This window comes from Equus caballus, chromosome 6 (assembly GCF_041296265.1).
Source record: "Equus caballus isolate H_3958 breed thoroughbred chromosome 6, TB-T2T, whole genome shotgun sequence".
NCBI classification, from domain to species: domain Eukaryota; kingdom Metazoa; phylum Chordata; class Mammalia; order Perissodactyla; family Equidae; genus Equus; species Equus caballus.
In genome coordinates, this window is record NC_091689.1 from 627,122 (window position 1) to 645,198 (window position 18,077).

At 37.4% G+C, this 18,077-nt stretch overlaps 1 protein-coding gene across 36 annotated transcripts in view; it reads left to right on the forward strand.

Annotated features, from left to right (window-relative positions):
* UNC80 (unc-80 homolog, NALCN channel complex subunit) overlaps positions 1–18,077 on the forward strand; it is a 218,145-nt gene that overhangs the window by 94,531 nt on the left and 105,537 nt on the right. For 18 of the 36 annotated variants that reach the window (XR_011439827.1, XR_011439828.1, XM_023642229.2 and 15 more), the window contains exons 23-25: positions 8,523–8,735; positions 12,265–12,436; positions 15,256–15,389. Coding sequence is in view for 34 of the 36 variants with exons in the window: in XM_023642229.2 (XP_023497997.2) it covers positions 8,523–8,735; positions 12,265–12,436; positions 15,256–15,389 (519 nt within the window). In the remaining 2 variants the exon portion in view is untranslated. The remainder of the gene's footprint in view (positions 1–8,522; positions 8,736–12,264; positions 12,437–15,255; positions 15,390–18,077) is intronic. The other 18 variants (XM_023642233.2, XM_070270418.1, XM_070270419.1 and 15 more) reach the window with 1 other exon arrangement.

Here is an 18,077-nt window from a genome sequence, read left to right on the forward strand (position 1 = left end):
TGTGTTATTCCTTAGCTTATTAGTTGATTGCTTAGCTCTTAATTTTATTTTTTCTTTTCAAAACTGAACATTTAGGGGCCAGCCCAGTGGTGTAGCAGTTGAGTTTGCACACTCTGCTTTGGTGGCCTGGGTTTTTCCAGTTTGGATCCCAGGTGCAGACCTACACACAGATTATCCAGCCATGCTGTGGCGGGCGTCCTATATATAAAATAGAGGAAGATGGGCACAGGTGTTAGCTCAGGGCTACTCTTCCTCAGCAAAAAGAGGAGGATTGGTGGTGAACATTAGCTCAGGACTAATCTTCCTCAAAAAAAAAAAAAAAACCCTGAGCATTTAGCTATTAATTTCCCTCTAAGTACTACTTTAGCTACATGCCATAAATTTTGATAAGTAGTATTTTTGTTATGACTTATTTTTAAGTACTTTTTAATTTCTTTAGTGATTTCTTTTTTGACCTATGGATTATTTAGATTATGTAGGTGTGTGTTTCAATTTATAAATTCCAGGGTTTTGTTAGGAATCCGTTTGTTATTGACTTTTCAGATACTGATTCTTTGGAATTAATTTACATTTGCTTTACGAACTAGATCATTATCAGTTTTCATAAATGTCCCATGTGTGGTTGAAAACCATGTGTATTCTCTATTTGTTGGGTACGGTGTTTTATATTCTAATCTTATACATCCTTATCTTCTTCCCCTCACTGCTTGATCTGTAAATTACTAAATTGATTGTGTTAAAATCTCCACTGTGATGGCAGATTTGTCCATTTATACTTGTAGTTCCAACAGTTTTTTTTTGTTTTGTTTATTTAGAAGCAGACAGTTTAGAAGAGTACCATGTTTCTGGTGCTGTGAACCTTTTATCACTTTGTCTAGTGACTCAGTTTATTTCTAGTAATGCTTTTCACCTTAATGTATATTTTTCTGTGATACTAATATGGCTGAAACAATTTTATTTGGTTAGTATGGTCCTAGTATGTCTTTCTGCCAATCTTTTACTTTCAAGTTTTCTACATCTTTATGTTTTAGGTATGTCTCTTATAAAAATCTTATATTTGAATTTTTATACCATTTTAATAATCTTTTTTCCTAAAAAATTTGTTACATTTGCACAGGTTGTGATTACTGAATAAATTCACTTCTGCCTTCGTTTGCCTATTACATTTTTGTTGTTGTTCGTTGTGTATGTGTTTTCATTTCCATTTCATGCCTTCTTTTAAATTGTGTTGGATTTTGTTTTATTTCTCTTGCTTTGGTTTGTTTTTTTTTTAAATTTCCCTTTACTAGTTTGGAAATTATTACATTCTATTTGTGCTTTTAAAAACTGCATATATATTTAACTAAATGAAACCTAAAGTTAATGGGTATCTTTACTCTTCTCTCAAACAATAAAAGACTGCAGAGGGTTTTAACCCCATCAAGATTTAGTTCTTTCCTGTTTTTGCTTTAACATTGACAAAGTAGACATTATTTTTATTGATTTTTGGGAAAATGATTTTTAAATTTACTCAGAAGCTTAGCATATTCTTTGCTCACCATTTCTCCTTGCATCTCTGATGTTCCTTCTAAGACCTATATCCCTCTTCTGAAGGAAACCTTTCAGAAGTTAGTGATGATTGATTGGCAGTAGCTCTCTCAGCTACAGTTTACTTGGAAATGTATTTTGGTCTCAATCTTGAAAGAAACTTTTGCTGAAATTATGATTATAGACTAACATTTTCTTTCTGTACTTCAAAGATATCATCTCATTCTCTTCTGCTGTAATTGACACTTCTTTATAGGTAATCTGTCCCCCCTCATTTAGTTGCTTTTAATACCTTCTCTTTATTGTTGATATTTTTCACTTTCACTAAAATATTTTATTTCCCTTTACTAGTTTGGAAACTATTATATTCTATTTGTGTTTCTAGCTTATTTTTCTTATTTGGGGTTCATTAAGCCCCTGAATCATGTAATTGGCCTATTACATCTATTCTGGAAAATTTTCAACTGTTATCTCTTCAAAGATTGTGTTCTTCACATTTCTCTATTCTTTACTTCTAGAAATTGAAAACAAGTATGATAGATATTCTCCCTTTATCCTCTGTCTTTGACAACCTCTCTTTCATATTTTTAATTTCTTTGTCTCTTTCTGTGCTACATCCTGGGTAATTTTCTGAGAATTTCTTCCATTTCCTGTTTTCTCTTTTCAACTGTGTTTAATCTTGTGGTTCTTAAGGAAGGGAAATTTTCCCACCAGGGGACATTTGGCAGTGTCTGGAGGAATTTTTGGTTGCCACAACTCAGGGATTGCTACTGCCATCTAGTGGGTAGATACCAAAGATGCTGATAAACCTCCCATGATACATAGTGTGGCCCCCACAAAGAAAGATGGTCAATGGTGTTGAAGTTGGAAAAACCTGATCTAATCTGTGTTTTAGTCTATTCGTTGAATTTTAAATTTCAAGTACTACATACTACATTTTTATTTGTAAGAGTTCTATTTGATTCTTGTTTTAAAACTGCCTGTTCAACTTTGAGAATCTAATTCCTTCACCATACTTTCAATACCCACATGAATATTTAAATGTATTTGATACACTATGATTCCAATAACTGCAGTCTTTGTGTATTTGATTCTGCTCTTTGTTACTTCTGCTGACTCTTGCCCCTGGTGGATTATTTTCTTATGTATTTTTAATGTGAGCTTAACTCCTTGGAACTTTATCTGTGGGATAAAGACGTGTGTTAAAAGTGGCGTTATCCAACAGACCAGCAACATCAACATTACCTGTGAGCAGGTTAGAAATGCACATTTTCAGGCCCTGAAACAGATTACTGCATTGGAATCTCTGGGGTGAGACCAAGGAATCTAATTTATCCATATTCCCAAGTAACTCTTATGTACACTCAAGTTTGAAGGTTCAGGAAGGGCTGGTTTAAAGTATTCCTCCAGAGAGGATTTCCATTTCTTTTGCCAGGCACTTGGAAACATCACCAACCTAACATCTTTTTGAAACTTTTCGGGGGGTGAGGAACATGGAAATAGTGCCCATTCTGGTCCCAACTTAGTGAGAATGCAGGATGTTGATTAGGAGTTCTCATAAAAGACTTTTTGCCTTTTTTTTTTTCCTGCTCTACCCAGAGCCAAGTCTAGTGAGGTGAGCCGACCTCCATGGGGCAGATCTTTTCTCATTCATCCATCGAGGGTGGCTTCCACTTGGGATCTTGGCTTTCTACAGGAGTGTATGACCTGACATCCCGCTCTGCTTGGGCTTGTGGCCTATTGAAAGCCCGTGCTCTGGTCTCTCTGTACTCAGTAGCAACCCCAGGGGCAAGCATCCCCGCACTAGCTCACACCCTTCCCCCTCCCCCCCTAATTGCCCTTTCTTGTAATTTCTACTCTCCAATGGTCTATTATCTCATGTTAGAAACAAAAGCAAAAACAAAATGAAGAAATGTTTGGATATTTTATTCAGCATTTTCAGGTGTCTAAACCAAAAGAACTTTGTCTTCACACCTAATCCATCATATTGTCAGAAACCGAACTCCGCATTTGATTTTTAAAATACTTATCCAAAATATTAGCAGGATCTGAGTAAGTGTTAACATGACTAACCATCCAGATCCTGTACTGAACAATAATGCCTGCCTCTGGCCTGGCAACTGAGTCATTTCATTGCCCACAGCTACTGTAGAGACGGGCGGGGGCAGAGGTGCTGTGTCAGTTACTGTGTAATCTCAGTCAGACAGAGAAGTCAAGACAGGCGATAAAGACTGACTCACAAGCCCATGCCCTCTAGCAGACCAGCTTCCAGTGCACACTCAAACCCACGATAACTGCTTATTCCATAGGTTTTAAATAACACCAGGAAGAGCTTTCTATTTTATTGTAAGGCAGTAAAAATATTATGTAATTCCCCAGGGGTCAACATAAAATACTCAGTCTTTAAAACCATTAGTTCCTGTCCCATGTTGTTATCTAACAAGTTTTCAGGATCAGTCAGGGCTTCTTCTCCCATAAGTTTAGATACGGTCCTTAAGGGAAAGAACTGTATTGCAATTATAACCTTCAATTAACCATCGTATCTGGTAGCAATATTTTGTAGGTCCTGAGGTAAAATAAAGCACAGCTATTTGAATTAGTATCCAATTCTCTGCTTCACTTTCATAAAGGAAACATTCAATATACGTAACGATCTTATAAAATGCAGGAAAAAGTGACAAAGGAAGTCAAGGAAAAGCAGCCTGAAGCTTGAAGTTTCCTAGTTTGGGATGTTAGAGAAATCTAACATTGCTGCGTAATGACCTTCTCATGACATTTTGTAATGTTAACTAGATAACTGTAGCCATTGCAAAGAACGCCTAACATAAGATCAAACCATGTGAAATTGTTAGTATTCAACTATTTTTGACCTTTAAACTTAGAAATTCTGTGTGGTTCAACCTAAGATTTTGTCTTCCCAGTTAAGATTGATTCTTGCTTGTCTGGGAACTATGAAGGCATGGTGTAGTGGCACAGAAACCATTCTGTGGCGTTATGGAACATCAAAAGGTAATCTGGCAGCCTGTTAATAAGAAAGAGGAAATTTAAATGTGCCTACTTTTCTTTCAGGGCCACAAGCAAAATTCTCTATGGTATGCCAACGGTGTCAAATCTTGTTTAGATAGTCACTTGACTATTCCTCTGATACTCTGCTTCTTTTCAGCTATGCAGCATTCTTCTGATTCGTTTTTCTCCATTTGTGCTGTTTTTCTCTGTCATGTGAATCCATCCCTATCCTTTCTGTCATGCCTCCATTTTTTACTGCTTCTTCAGATTGCACTGAGCCATAAGAGGTAAGCTCCATCAAAAGAGGAAAAATTAACTTTCCTTTATGTCCAGGAAGAATCCTTTGTCCAAGGTATTCCATAATCCTGCTTCTAAAATCAATACCTTCTACGCTACACTTTGAAAGAAATTGATAATGAAAAAAATTCCTAACAGCCACACCCACACTAGAATGCCTTGAATGCTCTTTCACATATACTGTGAAGTCAGTACTTGTTGCTAAGTATCTTGTACTAGGATGCACAGTAGAGTCCTTAGCTTTATGCCTCAACAACTCCCTCAGTTGTCTGTACAGTAATATGCACAAAACAACACCCTAGAAATTGGTATTATTTAGTGCCATCTTGACTATAGGACTCCCCAGCCTGCCTTCACCCACCAGGTTTTAAAAATTATAAGAAAAAGACAATATTTGAGTTATTCTGTGTTATCATCCTTTAATGCAGACAGTGACATTTCCAAAAGTTGCTGGGTTTCACAATTTACATAGATCAAACTCATTATATAATAACAACTTTCCCTTTAATGTTGTTCTGTTTACTTGCTGGGAGTTATTTTCAGGTTGATCTCAATTCCATTTCCAAACTTAGCTTAGGATTTCCTGGGGCCAGTAACTGATAATATCTGAGTTTTATCATAAGAGGCTTTTGAAAGAAGAGAATTGAAATTGCTTTTCATTAAAAGTTCCTTGAGCTCCCTAAGCAAATAAAATCATTTCTTCTAAAGAAGACAAGCCAATCTACATAGGAAGCCTCACATAGCACAATTTGGGTTCTTCATTCATCTACTGTTAATCCTCTCAGTACCATCTAATAGTTAAGGGCAATAAAAAGATCCTCTACCTCATACCTTTGAGTTAGCTTATGTTTTGTCCTTGTTAGTCCTGAAAGAGCCAGGGTTCATAACACAATGCTATTCCAGCAGCACTGTTTCTGTCTTCCTGTCATTGAGCAGTGAATCCCATTGCTTTATATTGGGAATGTGTCAAAACGTGACAGGCTAAGAATAAATTTGCATCACTCGCCTTGCCCTCCAGACTGGCATTTGTTTTTAGAGACAGATATTCCAGCCTTTTCCAGACACAGATTTGCATATCTGGAATGTTTAGTAAAATAAATATTTAATACAAGAAAAGAGTGTAGATATTTAGTCTGTGTTATGGTGCCACAATTTTGATAGGTTTGATGCAGAAAGTCATTTGACCCTTTGCAATCTCAAGTCTTTCTATCCCTGTGACCTGCTACCAAGTCTTGACACCAATGTAGTTGATGATAGATTCTCATCATTAGTGTTCATCTTGTATTCAGTCTTTTCGCATAGGTTAACATTATATGTCATGGCAATACAACGCATTCTTTGTAAAATTATGTCCCTACATAAATATATTTCTTATTGGAATTATTTTCTTTTTGTGTGTTTTTTTTTGCTGGGGAAGATTAGCCCTGAGCTGACATCAGTGCCAATCTTCCTCCACTTTATTTGTGAGTTGCCGCCAGAGCATGGTTGACGAGCGGCGTAGGTCCATGCCTGGTATTGAAACCTACAAACTCAGGCCGCAGAAGCAGAACATGCCAAACTTAACCACTGTGCCATGGGGCCAGCCCCTCTTATTGGAATTCGTGATGGCTTCATTTAAGACGTAGACAATGAGAAAATGTTTAACAGGCTAACTTACTTGAATCATCCAGTGTGCTTGAGATACTGTGGTACTCAGAAGTATGAAGTAACCAACTCTGCCTGGAGTGGGAAGGGCTTAAGGAAGGCTTCTTAGAGAATGTAACTAAACTGAGTCTTAAAAGTGCCAATTTGGGGCTGGCCCGGTGGCACAGTGGTTAAGTTCGCACATTCCGCTTCAGCGGCCTGGGGTTCGCTGGTTCAGATCCCGGGTGCGGAGATGGCACCGCTAAGCAAGCCATGCTGTGGTAGGCGTCCCACATATAAAGTAGAAGAAGATGGGCACGGATGTTAGCTCAGGGCCAGTCTTCCTCAGCAAAAAGAGGATTGGCAGCAGATGTTAGCTCAGGGCTAATCTTCCTCAAACAAACAAAAAATAAAAGTGGCAATTTGCCAGATGGAAAAGGGACTTAAATGCCCTGCAAGCCATGGAAACATATGGAAAGGTATGAGATGTCATATTTGGACTGTAACCATTTGTCATAATTGGACCCTAGAGTGCTTGAGATGAAGATAGAAAGGGAGATGAACCAAATAACAAAGGTTGGGTATCTTTATTCATTTTATGATTGAGGTGGATGGAGCCTATAATAGATTTTAAGTGGGAAAATGATGTGATCATATTATGTGTTTTAGAAAATAATATTACATGACATTAATGTCCCATTTTTGAACAGTGACTTTCTATATGCATTCTAGACATCATCTTTTACCACAATTCATGTGAGTATAAATTAAGACAATTTAGATACCAAATGGGAGCTAGCATAGATCGGGGCATCACAGAGACCTGAGATTCAACTCCATGTCTCCCCCTTCCCAGGTGTATGATAGTGGAAAAATTATACCTCATTTTAAAAATCATTGAAATGAGGATATTATTTCTAGATCAGAGGTTTGTTATGCTAATTAAGAATTACAGTTCATAAAAATTTGTTGGCACCTAATCAATGCTCCCTGTATATTAGCCCCTATTTTGACACTGTGGATCAGTGCATTGTTGAGAATACCATTGCTTGAAATGACGAAAAGGATTTCAATTTGAAAACCTGTGGTTGCTAAGCAACCTATGGTGACTCTGAAGTGATGGCTAATATTGTGATATATTTTTTTAAAACTAGCACAAGTCAAAATATACAGTAATTGTTGATGTATGTATTTTTTGTGGCCTGTTGACATTCTATGAGAAACTTCACACTCCTTCTCTTGTTTTTTTTTTAGCTTATAAAGAGTTCAGTAGATATCTGATCCTTCCCAGTTACTGGGTATCAACTATAAGTTGTTTCTTCTTTTATTTTTTTGAGTATATCTTGACATGACAAGATGGAGCCATATTTTTATTTTCTTGAAGAAATGTTCTGATTTTTATTTACTTATTAAATAATTTCCTCTTTGTCAAACATTTTCAATTGACATCCTACCTATTTAAGCAGAATCCGGTCTGTTATGCATGACAAAGTGAGGGAAAAAAAGACTAACTCAACGGAATCTAGCCAGCACTTCCTTTTCTTACTGGCCAAATGCGGGAGCAGTTGTACTCCCTTGGAGCGTGTGGATGGTCATAGACAGCAGATTATTGTTGGAACAAAATCGCTGTTGACACCCTTGGTTAGCATAAGACTGGTTCTAGAAATTGAATATTTGTTTGCTTCGTGTCAAAATTTTAAATTTAAAAAAGCTTCACATTTAAAAACTTCTTATCAAAAGTAATTTTACTCTCACGCTTAAATGAAGCTGCCTCTTAAATATGCAAAGATAGAGTCATGAAATTACTTGAGATTCTTCAATAGGAGAAGACTAAGCACAGAAACCTACTTAAAATGTCTAATTCTTCAATATCCAAATTTGCCTAAGTGGATTCATTTTCCAGATTTCCCATGACTATGTTAGCCATGCTAACACTAGCTTGAGAAATACAGCTAAGCTAGATCAAAACATGGAGATTAAATTAATCTAAGAGTACATAGTAATTCCCTTTAAGGTCAATTTATTGTGCATTAATCCCATACCCTTCTTTCCTTAACGACCCTACTCAGGAAGCGCCTGTGGTAGCCAGAGCAGCGCTCTTCCTGGAATGTGCCCGTTTTGTTCACCGCTGCAACCGTGGCAACTGGCCAGAGTGGATGAAAGGGCATCATGTGAATATCACCAAGAAAGGCCTGTCCAGGGGACGGTCTCCCATCGTGGGCAACAAGCGGAACCAGAAGCTGCAGTGGAATGCTGCCAAGCTCTTCTACCAATGGGGAGACGTGAGCTTTTGATTTTCTTCTATAAAAATTGGGGCGCTTGAGTGAAGTGAAGAAGTTTTGTGTTTACCTTTGCTTGAGAGAGAGTTTATTGAATATCTGCTATGCACGAGGCACTGAACAAAACATTTTAAGGGAAAATAAACTTAGTTCATTTCATCCTCCCAATAAATTTATGAAGTTAGACATTATTATCTCTTGTCTCCTTCCCTGGTCCTCTGCCTCTTCCTGCCTATAACTGTAGACATTCCCAGGATCTCTTATAATTTCTTGCCATATAATTTTCCCCAGGGTTACATTTATTCCATGTGTTCAACTGTTATCTGTATGCCAGTGGCATAGACTTCTCCATCGTACCACTTTTCAGATCCCAGGCCAGCATTGCCAACAGCCCTTGGGAGGCATTCACTTAATAGCCTGAAACTCAATCTGACCAAAATAAAACACTTCTTTCCATATAAACACACCCCCATTTTCAGCCCCTCCTGAACTTTCTATTCTTATTAATGGTACCACCATCATCTAAGATGACAGCCTTTGAACGTATATCAAACCTCCTTCCCTTATTGATTCCACCTCTTCCTTGTTGCTGATGCCCCTTTGGGTCAGATCTTCATTATTTCTTATCTGAATGACTAAAGTAATTTCCCATTTGGTGTCCTCCCCATAGTCTCCCTCATCTGACCCGTCCTACACACTGCCAGTAAAATGATCTCCCGATGGCATAGCCCATCTAAAAACAGAACATTTATACTCAGCTCCCAACCTCCAGACTTGCCCCCTTCCATTCATTCTCCAAACAGCTGTCAGAGTGATTAGGCTAAAATGCAAATCAGAGTGATTAGGCTAAAATGCAAATCAGATTGTGTTTCTCACCTACTTATAATGCTTCAGTGGCCCTCCTTTTCCCTTGGGATGAAACCCAAACTGCTTAACCTGACATCACTTCTCTCTCCAGAACCTTTGTTCAAATCATGCCAGGATTATGGATGATGACGTCAAATGAGCTAGTGTATCTAAAGAATATTTATCTCAATCCTTTGCACCTAAGAGGTGTTCAATAATAGTAAGTTATGACATTAATTTTTGAAAGCAGGATACATGATTTGTCTTGCATTCCTAGGCAGCTAATATAGTCCCTCAAACAAGGGATCAGGTTCCCCCTCCACTCAAGAATGACCTTTCATCCTTCTTCAGAATGCAAAATGAAGTTCAGATTCAAGAACTGTAGGATCTAGTGCCAGTCTACCTTTCCAGCCTTCCTGCACGTTATGTCCTCTCACAAAATTTTGCTTCAACCAAGCGGCTTACTTATCAGTCTCTGAAGGCATTGGTGCATTTGCCTGAAGTCTCCATCTGGAATATCTACTCTTTCCCTTCCCCATCAGCCAAAATACCAATTCTTCAAAGTCTACAGCAATGAGGCTTTCGTTGATTCTCTGAACTGAGTCTAATCTATCCGTCTTCTGAACTAATAAAGTGCTTTCAGTCTCTTTCACCACTTAATGTGTTGTTTTGGTATGCTATTATCTCCCCAGTAGACTGTAAGCTCATTGAAGGAAAGAGCAAAAGATACGGAGTCAAACACCCAGTGTTTGAATCCAGTCCACAGCTGGCTGATCAACCTTGAGCAAGTCTTTCAACTTTTCTAACCTTCCTACTTGCCAAACCTTTTGTATGAAGGTATAATGCACTAGGGTACATTAAACAAAGATACTGGCATACTATAACAATTTATTCCGCTTTATTTTTTATTTAATAACTAGCAAATTACCTCGCAATAAATATTTGATGAATGAAGAGAGGAATAAACATATGTCCAAGCCATTCTTCTAGCCTTGGAAGAGACAAGGAGCTCTAAATTATTATTTAGACATTTAATATTATCCCAGACAAGGTTATATTTTGAACAACTCTTTAAGATTTCATTAAAATTGCCAATTTAATTTAAATTGCTTAGTTTCAACCTCCTGGAAGGATCGATGCAGAGCTTTCCCCTTTGATTCTCAGTATTAGGTTTGTTGGCTCCACTCCACACTTGTAACTGCCTGTCTCCTTCTTTAGAGAAGATCTCCAAAATAATAGCATCAGGACACAGCTTTTTGTTGAGATTGTGGTTTTCGTTTTTATGTTTTGTTTTGTTTGCGTAAAACTTCTCAGGTTAGCAACTAAAATTTTAGGATCCTGCAATATCTTTTTACATTACATCTTTTTCATTGATGTGGTCTTGGTTACTCCTCATTTAATTCCAGAGTTTAGGGAGATCTCTTTGTTTCCAGCTAGCCAAGACATTCAAATAACTTGTGTTTTTAATTAAAGAGTTCAGGACATATCTTTGTCAGTTTCTAGCAGTGAGTCTAATTTCTTGCATGCTCCGAATTTAGTAACGGTACTAAACATTTGAAAGGGATGATACAGGAAGAAAGGAAATTAGGTAGAATTTTGTTCTTACTAATGCATAGAGCAACAAAACTGTCAAACCCCAAGTTCAGTGCTCATGTTAGCTTTTTGACTCTCCTTCCTAAGAGTGTGTCTCTTCTTTTGTTGCATACTTTATGTAATGGGAATATTAAAGGAATTAAATAGAGGCAGTGTATTTTGTCTCTTCTTGTGGAAAATTCATTTTGGTGAATCAGACAATAGTGCGTGATGATTCAGAAGAACAGGTAGCAAGTATAGGTTCTGTGAATATCTTGTAAAAGCCAATATTGTCCACATTCTGAGTTATTAAAAGTCATATTTCTAGTGTTAATGTTGGGTACTCTATGAAAAGAGTTGTTAGTATTTCTTACTAATTCATAGGTTATCATGAAAGAGGGAACAAAGTCTACAAAAAAGCCGTGAATTGTATACATAATGGCAGATATAAATAAAATTGCAGGACCGGAATTCATGCCAACCTCCAAACTCATTGGCATGACAATGACATTCTCATAAAATAGCATAATCAGAAGCACTCTGAGGAGCTGTGATTTCTTTTACTGCAACAAAATCCTCCATTAAAAACAACTGCATACTCTTACACCTATAAAATAAAGGACCTTTGAGTAAATGGAAATATTTTCAGAAAAATTTTTATACGAACACAAAGGTATCATTCCAGTTTCTACAAGTCTTTAGACTAAATGACCTTGGAGATAGGTCAATGCCCTTCATGTCTGGGTTTCCACATTGGGAAATGTGGTGGTGACAGCACTGTGGCATACAGAGGAGGCTCATGCTGGAAATAATTCCCATTAATTAGTTGCTTATGTCCTCTGTTAATATGAGAACCTATTTTACAGGCTGACATACATCACTTAATGGTGAGAATATGTTCTGGGAAATGTGTCGTTAGGCAATTTTGTGGTTGTACAAACATCATAGAGTACTTACACAAACCTACATAGTATAGCTTATTACACAGCTCAGCTATATGGTACTAATTGTATGGGACCACCATCATATATGCAGTCCGTCTTTGACCGAAACGTTGTTAATTGCTTCATGACTGTACTTTATGCTATTTTTTTTCTTTGTCTCCCTATGATAGGCGATTGGCGTCCGATTGAATGAGCTGTGCCACGGGGAGAGTGAAAGCCCAGCCAACCTGCTGGGTCTCATTTATGATGAGGAGACCAAGAGGAGACTGAGAAAGGAGGATGAGGAGGAAGACTTTTTAGATGACAGTAAGGAGACTCCCTTTACTACAAGAACCCCCGCTTGTAAGAACCTCTGCTTTAGGAGCACTTAATATTTCTCTTTCCTTTTTCATATTCTTACCACCTTCTCATGTCTCCCCACTGCGCCTTTTCCCCTATTCCCTGTGCATGGATGCAAAGCATGTGCATAAAGCCACACAAAGAGAGGGCAAAAACCAGAAAGAGGAGATTATAGACAGAGGCAAAGAGTTTCAGGCAATACGGAACTTCCATTGCTTTGTAGTCTCTGACCCTTACTATTATACAAAGATTAACATTAGGCCTCTCTGAGAAAATATAGTTGTGGAAAATGACTGTCCCAGAAGAGGTTTGGTCAGGTTTTGTGTTTTGTTATTGCTCTTGGAGAAAAAAAAGTTAGACCAAAAAGAACTGAATATGAAATGCTTCCAAAAATCACTAAAATATTGAAATATTTAATCAGAATAATTATAGTATTTAGCATGAATTTGAAATATTAAAAGATTCAGACTCTTAGAACGGTGAATGTCTGCTGTACCGTACTTACTTATTAAAATTAGAAGTAAGTCCCACCATAAAAGAGTAGAGACAGAGAGATTTCTGTACATCCCTCTCCAACACCATTTTGTGCATATACGTGTTCTATACCATACAAGCTTGTGTGTATGTGTACCACTGCCTTTTATGGAGTAGAGAATTCCAATATGGTTATGGAATTAGTAACATTATCTGATGAAGACAGTAAGGGCTCTCCCTCTTGACTTTCCCTAGTGATTTGAAACTCAAACTCCCTGATTTTATGTTAAGGATTGTCCTTAGTTAAGTGATGCCAAATATACTTTGCCTTTGTAGTCATGAAATGTAAAAGGATGGCTAGGGTGTTAATATTGGACAGAACTAAATAGTAATCAAAGAAAATTTATTGTCTTCCTTTCCAATTTCATGCCAAGGATTTTGGTTTTTGCAATTTTTTTCATTGTTTTGCCCTTTCTCAGTCCTTATCAAATAAGAGAAATTTTCTTGATTTAGCTATTGACTAAACACCAAATTCTGACATCAGTCTTTCAGCCTACTGTGAAAGTTGGCCCCAAGATTCCCTCAAGTTCACGAGAGACTAGACTATCCTAGACTGTCTCATGGAATTAAGTCTGATCCATATGATGACTTGAGGATTATCCAGCAATCACAAAACCTAGTGAAGCCCTGCCAGTAGATATACTAAGACTGTCCTGGATTTCCTAGGGGTCTGTCAGAACAGACAGGAGCTAAAACAACATTATATTGATGCATCCTCATAGGCCAAAATGAAGTCTAAGCTCCATGAGACCATATAAGTGTCATTCACCAATATATTATGTCTGGTATGCTAGCTTTTTGATGAGATCGTGTAGAACCTTGTTCATTGTAACAGAATATTTCAGATGATAGTTATGAAAGAACCTGAGTAGACCAAGTTTGTTGTCTACATGACTGATAAGAAGAATCTGGATGATAACCTCAGGAGTGAAAGGACAGATCCAGAAGGTTATACGGAATATCTAGTGTTCAATTATTTTTTGAAAACTGTTGCGCATCCAGGCAAATTCTAGAATCATGTAGCCTCCACTGATTATAAGATTGGAATGTCTGGTTTATTTCCACTTTCAAGTCAATACATAGCACATCTTGCACTAAAGATAAGTGTGCTGCAAGCAAGTATCAGTCTGGGGATTTGGAGGAGTTTGTCGCTTCCATTCTTAGTAAGAGGCAATGTCTCCAGTCACATATTACCTCTGGAGAAAAAATAAAGGTTTTTATGAGGAAGTGATAGCCAGACAGCTTCAGAAAGAACATAATTTCCACCTACTATCTATATAAACCGTGTTGTATATATTCTGTTTAGTTCAGAAAGCCTAATATACAGGAAACGTTTTAGAGATATTTTTGGGAATATTGATATGTCATGATATTGTGATTGTTTGATGAATTGATTCATTCAAAATAGAAGAATATTTTCTTTCTTTTGTGAGAGGTAGATCTCTACATTGCTTTGGCTTCTTTTCGGAACACTGATATATAATCAGTATATTTCTGCATGACTAGTGACGACATGTATCTGAGAACTAATCCTGAGAATTTAGAAAGTCTCTGTGTTGTCACCTTGGCTACTATCTGCCTTTAGAGCAAAATCCATTTCTTGGTCTATGATGGATGTGGTGTTTTACTCATTCGAAGATTGACATTCTTCAGAGCAAAGGAGAATATTTGCATACTTCTAGCGTAGCTATGCCTTAATATGATAGGCTAATTTGTATAAACTGTAAGATAGAGGTGATCAAGCATATCTTGTCCACGCTGCAGAAATACGTCTGGACTAGAGCTGAAACAACTTCACTGCCCTCAGAACATCAGGATAGACATCGGTCATAAAATGAGCTGACAGGATTTTTGTTGTCCCAGCCTAGTTCATGACCCTGTATATAATCTAAATGTAATTGAAGAGCAATGTGAAAATCTTGCAACACTGCTTTCTGCTTCTGTTTTCATTAAAAGACTTTCTAGGGTAGCGAAGCTGTATTTTGTTATTCTGTGATGCCCCCAGGAGAATAATTTAGTTCTTATTGACTGATATTTTAATACTGAGGCATTCATTATAGAATTGCAAAATGGAGGGAGAGAGAGGTGTGTGGGAATGCATAGATTATGCTAAAGGGAATAGGTAAATTGAACATGTATAGGTAACATTCTCATATGCAATTTCATTTTGGACGTGTATGGGTAACATTCTCATGTACAGTTTGACTTTACACATGTGTAGCTATGTCCATCAAACTCTGTCTTTTTACTGGTTGGTTTGTTTATGAAAGCGCTCTTTCCCTCCGTAGGTACTGTGAACCCCTCTAAATGTGGCTGCCCCTTTGCCTTGAAGATGGCAGCATGCCAGCTTCTCCTGGAGGTTACCACCTTCCTGCGGGAGACCTTTTCTTGCCTGCCCAGACCTCGCACTGAGCCTCTTGTGGTAAGTAAATCACACGTGTTAACAATCAGCTCCTTGGAGCGGCCAGACGCATGGCTAGGTTTCGAGTATTCATGATTTCCTCAAATGTCCAATGGCCAAATGTATCATATAATTTAAAAACATCAACCAAGGAATTTTCATATATAAAAAGGAAATTTCTTTTTTCTGTTGAAAACAAAAAAACTCTAAAGTTGACCTTGAAATCACTGAGTAAAATGTTTGATTTGTCATGTCAGTTATGCTAGGAGTGTCCAAGAACCTTTAGGTTCCTTTACATTTCAAATTATGAGGAGTTTTGTGGCCAGCCTTTTCCAGAAATCACTGACACAATTTTTTTCATGCTAACTGCTCATAAATCCATATGGAAATGTCCTTCCAATGAGTTTTCTTGTTTAATTTATGGGCAAAAAGACTTATTTAAGCGTTGAGCAGGTAAATATCCCCAAACATATATTTTTATTCCTGTAGTACTTCTTATGGAATGTGGATTGGCAGAAAAATGTCCATACACGTACAGAGACACACATAGGTACACACACACATACACACCCAGTCCTGTACCATTGAGGCCTGATTTGTCTAACAGAGGATACAAATACTGTGCAAGAGCCAAGAGTCTTCTCAGAGCATGTGGGACAGGCACACCTCCACCCTTAGTTCTTATGGGCGCCAAGTTTCCAGGGGTTCTCTAACCATAGGCCTCATTCAGCTAAAGCTGAAGAACCAGACAAATTATTTTTTTTCCTTTACACAAGATTTACACTACTCTACCAGAAAAATTGTTATACTAACAGTCTATGTGCTTCCATTTAAGCAAATTTTACAATCCATCAACTCTTCTGCTTTTGTGTGTTTGTGTGTGTGTGTGTGTGCGAGGAAGATTGGCCCTGAGCTAACATCTGTTGCCAATCTTCCTTTTTTTCTCTCCCCAAAGCCTCAATACATAGTTGTATATCCTAGTTGTAAGTCATTCTAGTTCTTCTATGTGGGATGCTGTCACAGCACGGCTTGATGAATGGTGTGTAGGTCTGTGCCCAGGATCCGAACCAGCAAACCCCAGGCTGCTGAAGCAAAGCATGCAAACTTAACCACTCAGCCATGGGGCCAGCCCCTCTTCTGCTTTTTTAACCAAACTCAGCATGAGTAAGGCCATGTCCCAATCCCTGAGATGGACTAGTTGGCAGTGGGGGCAGGGAGCGGTGGACACAGAAGAACCAGTGCTCTAGTGTCCCTGAGCATTGCCTCTATATCTGGCTTCCCAATGTCTGAAAAGTGCATTTCCTCACACTCTAAAACATAAAATGGATATTTTCAAGTTGGAAGCATTTTTGGATAAAACACATGTTTTCAAGAGAAACATACCAATATTTGTTCTGTGAAACTTCATCATTTGAATATTGGAAAAAGAAGTTCCTCCTACTGCCCTTATTTGATTTTAACCTGGGGCTTTAATCTTCTGAATTGTCACCTTCACTGTTATAAGGTGACTACTCTAAAATCAAATCAAGGCCACTGCTCAACACCTGTGTTTGTTTCAAGTCAAATGTGATAAAGCGTCTGGTCTGTAGGCCTTTATCAGTGTTATGCCATCAGCATTCTAATGACCCTGAAGTCTTGTAAAAGCATAGAAGTGCATCTACTTTTAACTTTTCAGGTTTTTACTGGTCACCATTTTAATCCAATGTGATTTAAAAAATTAAGAATCTTAAAGTTTGACTGAGTTATTTTTGTTCTCCCTTTCAACTCTATAAAGTTATAGTTTAATGCCCCTTATTATTGTAACAAATTTTATTTTTTTAAAAATTGGCCAAATCTTTAAAAAATTGCTGTATAATCAACTGGCAGGCTAGTAGGAAATGCCAAAAAGTTAAGCTAAAACAAAGCCTGCAGTCATTCAGTCAGTAGGAGGGGAGTGTCCACTGCTGTCACCTGTAACAAGGTCTCAGAAATCTCTTTTTCATCCCCCTAGGATTTTCATTGTCAAGCATAGGTTTATGTATTGTGTTGTTAGGTGACCTTTATAAAATAAACGAGAAAGAAGCTTTTTATCACGTCTGATCTAACTATAGTTGATGGTAAAAAGACAACAACAACAACAAAAAACCCCTCAAGTCACATTCTAACCTACTATAGAAAAACAATGGTTATCATAAAACTATTTTACCAATACAGAAGCTGTAAATGCTTGAAATTGTTTTTTAAGAAATTGTACTAAACAGTAAATCTAACAGGCTAAGCATAAATATCATCAAAATGAGATATTCTAACGTTTTAACAAAACACTTGCTGCAAGAGTATTTATAGATCTTTGAAATGTTTTATTAGTAGCATTTTAATAGCAATAAAAATAAACAGCTACCCTAATGTCCGGAATAATGAAAGTATAAGGTAGTAAAATAATCACATTAGAAGCTATAAATATTCTAGAATCAGAGGCTTGAGGATGGGAGAGGATCAAGACCATAAACTTTCTACCAAGAAAAGAGTCTTTCTGATAGAAATGCCATCAGGCTATTTTCAGAATGGATGAGATTTCCATGGGAAATATTTGTTTGAAAAGGTCCTAGTTATAGCCAAAATGTGGAAGAGAAAGCAAAAGAACCTAAAGTACAATAATTAAAATAAAAATGTGTTTAACCACAGTTATTTCTTAGATAGGATCAGAAAATTCCGGGAGAATATTCTCAT